Genomic DNA, 5414 nt, shown 5'->3' on the forward strand with positions numbered 1-5414 from the left:
TAACATTGAATGACCTTAAAAGAGCAGAAAATGCAATAATCCAATACACTCAACTGGAAGCATTCCCTGAGGAAATGGAGACCTTGCAAAGGAAAAATGCATACATAAGCCGTCATAGCCACATTCGTACGCTTGATCCAATGCTGCAAAATGGACTAATGCTTACAGGAGGAAGGCTGAGCAGAATGGCCATGCCAGAGAGTCAGAAACATCCTGCTATGCCTGCTATGCGCCCAAGAGATGGAACGCCCTCCCCATCGAGATCCGATCAGCCACCTCCGTCGACTCCTTTAAGAAGCAGCTGAAGACCCACCTCTTCATCCTTGCCAACTCCTAGCTGCCAAGGCGTCATAGTGTCCCAGCCGCCGCAGCGCCCTTACTACTCGCAATCCAGCCCTGGCAGGGGGCTCCCCTAGGTGGCCGCTGGTCTCTGCCTGAGGTTTCTTCCTGACTACAGGGGGTCTTTTTTCTCAGACCTCACTGAGCTTTTTTTCCCCCTCACAAACTATGAATCAAGCGAAAGGGAGTTTTTCCTCACCCCTGATGCCACCAGGGGCCGCACCTGAGCGCCCAATCTCTGTGTGACTATCTATGACTTATGATAGGCCCAGCCACTATGGACCTTACACATCTAAGAATCCTGGTCCTAACCTACGTTGACCTTATGACTCTACAATCTCTGTCTATCTCTTCTTCCTCTGCCTTCCTGCTTTTTCTGCCTCTCCTCTATACCTCTCCTTTTAAATCTATCTCTAACAATGTTTTTTTTCCCATTTGTTAAGCACTTTGAGTTACATGCCTTGTATGACACAGTGCTATACAAATACAATTATTATTATTATTATTATTATTATCCTGTCATCCTCCCAAAGCACCACCATGTATCCAAGGTGTTACTAAGACACATTCATGAACGACTAGGACACTGCGGAAGGAACCACATGTTGGCCACATTAAGACAACAGTACTGGATACCAGCAGCAAATGCTCTGGCTAGAAAAATCAGATCAGAATGTGTGTTCTGCAGAAGGCAGCATGCACGCTTAGGTGAGCAAAAGATGGCAGACCTCCCACAAGAGAGGGTGACACCTGATTTGCCTCCCTTTACGTACGTTGGAGCAGATTACTTCGGCCCAATAACAGTGAAAAGGGGACGTGGCGAAGTTAAAAGATATGGTGTCATTTTCACGTGCCTCACAACCAGGGCAGTACACTTAGAGGTGGCCAGCTCACTTGACACCGACTCATGCATTAATGCAATTCGTAGGTTTGTGAGCAGAAGAGGACAAGTACAGCAGATTAGATCGGATAATGGAACGAATCTAATTTCTGCTGACCGTGAGCTCAGGAGTGCCATAAAGGAATGGAACAGAAGCCACAAATTACAAGTTGCTCTACAGCAGAAGGGCATAGAATGGATCTACAACCCACCAGCCGCCTCACATTATGGAGGGGTTTGGGAAAGATTAATAAAACAAGTAAAACAAACACTCCTGGCATTAACCAAAGCTCAACCCCTGGATGACGAGTCACTTCATACCTTTCTCTGTGAAGTAGAGGCAGTCATTAATAGTCGCCCACTTACCACCATCTCTGACAGTCCAAATGATCTCGAACCTTTGACACCCAACCACCTTTTACTCCTCAAAGGTCAGCCCACACTAGCTCCAGGCTTGTTTCAGAAAACAGACACATACAATAAGCGTAGGTGGAAACAAGTACAGTACCTAGCTGACACATTCTGGAAGCGGTGGGTTAGGGAATATCTTCCTACCCTACAGGAGAGGCAAAAATGGTTAAGAAAGAAACGCAACTACATGAGTGGAGATGTTGTGTTAATAGCTGACCCTACAGCCCCTAGGGCGTCTTGGATGTTGGGGAGGGTTATAGACACTAAAAAGGATTCAAAGGGGGTGGTTCGTAGTGTAACCTTGAAAACCAAGACGAGCGTCTTGGAAAGACCAATTACAAAGGTGTGCTTATTGCTAAATGACATGTGAACATGAGTAAGTTATAGCGTGGCATACCATGAACATGAATGAATGTGATATAACATGTGATATGAACATAACTCATTGCTTGTGTGACCTCTCATATATACTGACGGTTCCTGTCTCACACGCGCTCACATGGACAATGGACTCTGTAGATCTACGGATCTATTCGTTCACACACGAGCGTCACATTTCGCGCACTCATGAGCGACGTTTACATACACAGACAATACGCACAACATACATAACTTGAAATGGACTTTGACTCATGCCTTAAAGGCATACGAACTCTGATATGCTATTAACAAGACGGACTCTAACGTATTTGAGCTCTTGAAACATTCTTGCAAAAAAAAAAGGGAATTCTGTGAAATTGTGTACAATGTGATGATTGACTTATGGTAATATGCATTTGATGCTGGTTTACGTTATCTTAATGGCTCCTTATTTGTGTTTGTTATTGTACCTTGCCCGGTACCAATAAGGGGGCCGGTGTGTAGGAGCCATTTGTATTTATTTTCTTTTTGTGTGACACCTGCTGGCCAAATTAAGTATAAACCTTGGAATGTGTTGGAAATAGGTGACGTTGAGTGGAGCCCGGTGCTTGGCACTGCTTAATTGCTTCACCTGGCTTATAATTGGACAGCGTGTGGCTTGAGTAGGAGCTCGCTGATGGAATGCCTAGAAGTTCAACTAGAACGGAGGTTAGAGACGCCAGCAGGCACACAAGATTTAATTTCAAGGTGATTCCAAGTGATGTTTTTTTTGTTTATTTTTGATTCAAAAGGAATCTTTATTTTTCGTGACAACATGGAAACATTTTCTTGTTTAATGGAATAAATCAACCTGATATTATGTCAACCTAATGGCGTCCAAGAACTGCTTCATAAGGAGACAGTACAGTTGTCATTAAATTTTAATAAACCACCAAAGTTGAAGTGACAAAAATTGTCCCACATTAGGGCATTCTACCCTATTTGATGTTGTTAACACTTTATAATAATGTCTGCTTATAAAGCATTAATAACTCTTCGTAAATAATGAACTAATGATGAACAAAAGATTAACAAATATTTGTAAATGACTAGGAAATGCTATGTTAATATTTTATATTTATCAAACATTTACAAGTTGCTTGTAAATGAATAAAATACTCTGTTATAAGGTGTGTAAAATCTTGAATATATCATTTGTAGATATTTTATAAAGCATTAATAAAACTTAGTTAATAATAAAAACATTTGCTAATGTTTTATTCATCATTAGTTAATTATTTACTGAGTCTTTACTAAGGAACATTATTATAAAGTGTTACCTGATTTTTTTTTCAGGAGGGTATACTGTATATATTTGTGCTATTCTAAATAATGGATCAAAACATTTTAGGTGGGTATACTGAAATCCCTGACATTTGTAGGTGGGTATACTGCGTATACCTGCGTTCTATGTAGACTACACCACTGGCTGTATTAGGCCTATATACCACAAGGTGGAGCTGGAGGATGACATGGGTTGTGAAGAGGCGTGCAGATTGAGTTGCGCAACAAACTGGAGCGCTTTAGAAATGGCACCTTGTTTGAATGTGACCAATCAGAAGAGTAGAGAGAGTAGATTATTTTATGTAAGGCATCTGAGGCAGTTCAGAAGGGGCAGCACTTGATGACCATGACCAGGCCAGAACTGATGCTGACGGATGATACTCCATTTAAATTCTGCACTGCTGATGATATGACCTGTGTGAAGTTGGCACATATGTTGCAAATATGAATAAAAGTATTTTGATTCATTTGATGACATGCCCTGTGGTGGGATCAGGCTTACTGTAGTAGGACGTGGTTGCAACTGAAACAACATGTAAACCCCCCATGCAAAGCTTCAGTCTGGTTTGAAACTGAAATGTCCCGCAGTCATGGCTGGATTGTCCGTAGGGCATACCGTGGACTGTTGATGACTTTCGCCTGGGACTCCCCTCAATGGCATTGGTCTTCATGCCGCTAAAAGCAGGCCTCTCTCCGAAACAGTCAGATTTTGTATATAGTAAGCATTGTGGCTGTTGCAGTCAGAATAGCTCATATTATATTATTAAAATGTTGTCATTGGCTTCATTGCCACTCTCAATGCCTGTTGGACTGGTCTTAGCTGAAAATGCCTGCCCCAATTTTTGGATCCATTCTAGTCCTGCCTGCAGTACATTACATTAGAGTAGACTTATCCACAGCTAATTTTCATTATTTAGGTAAAGGGTATTAATTAGATGAATCTGGGGTTACTGTAAATGCCTTACTTTGTCCATATATTTACTTACTTTAATTGTATTTTCTAGGACATTGCACATAGGTAAACATGTACACTACTGTTCAGTACATACATGAAATGTGCTAGATTATTTATAGCACAATGATTAATTTCCATCTGTCCAAAATAGACAGGCTAGATATGAAGAGATAGATATGGAGATGGCGATGATTGACAGCATTTAAAATGTACCTAGTATCCTAATATCATTTGGCAGCAATATTAGAGTGATACAATGAGGCAAGGCATGAGACAAGGCCTGGATGTCAGTCATGAAGAGCTGCAATATTACTTAACCTACAAATATTTAACTGCAAATGAGATAAGTCATATAAAACAGCATATAGCACAAAGTACACCTATAGATAGATAGCCTTTATTGTCCTCAAAGGGAAATTCATTTTCACCACCATCACAACTTGTTACAGCCAACTTAAAGACATAAAGCATTCAAGACAGACATGAAGACATCAAAATGAAGGCAGAAGACCCCTCAGACCTGTGTCTTTTTGCATAGCATTTTCACAGATATACAAAATAATTGAACATGTGCACCATGGCGACATTCAAAAATAAGTGGAAAAATAAGAGCCTCTGCATGAAAGGGTAGATTGTGTTTTTGTGTTTGGTTTTTTAAAACCACAATTGAAGAGTTCAGATGCAAAACCCTCTAAGTGCCTTTTCAGAAAATAATCTTAATTCATTTTTATTTAATACAAAGCTATCAAAATTGCATATATTTTTATTTTATTTATGTAATATAACTATTTATATGCATTATCAAGTACATGAATGTAAACCAAACCAACAACCCGGTTCTCTAAAAATATAGAAGTGCAGGTCTTCAGAAATGGAGTTAGGGGGTTTTGCATCTGAACTCTTCAATTCTTGACAGATCAGAGATGAGAGGAAATAAAGTCTTAAATTCTGCAAGTGGGATTAATGGAGTGTTTCAGTTAATTAAAAAATCAATTCTACTCAAGATGAATTGCAGCTGTCAAAATGACATCTGAATAAGAATAAGAAATAAGAGCCTGGCTAACACAAGTTTAGAGCTCTGCAAGGATTTGGGTCTGACCTATATACTCGCAATGTAAACCAATTTCTCAGAGGGAGATGCAGGGG

General features: G+C 40.3%; 1 protein-coding gene across 1 annotated transcript; it reads left to right on the forward strand.

Annotated features, from left to right (window-relative positions):
* Positions 1-949: 949 nt before the first annotated feature.
* LOC134449458 (uncharacterized) lies at positions 950-2283 on the forward strand. The gene has a single exon (XM_063199448.1). It carries the CDS (start codon positions 1059-1061, stop codon positions 1998-2000), a length of 942 nt encoding a protein of 313 aa, XP_063055518.1. The 5' UTR covers positions 950-1058; the 3' UTR covers positions 2001-2283.
* Positions 2284-5414: the final 3131 nt, after the last annotated feature.

This window comes from Engraulis encrasicolus, chromosome 1, assembly GCF_034702125.1.
Source record: "Engraulis encrasicolus isolate BLACKSEA-1 chromosome 1, IST_EnEncr_1.0, whole genome shotgun sequence".
Classification (NCBI taxonomy): domain Eukaryota; kingdom Metazoa; phylum Chordata; class Actinopteri; order Clupeiformes; family Engraulidae; genus Engraulis; species Engraulis encrasicolus.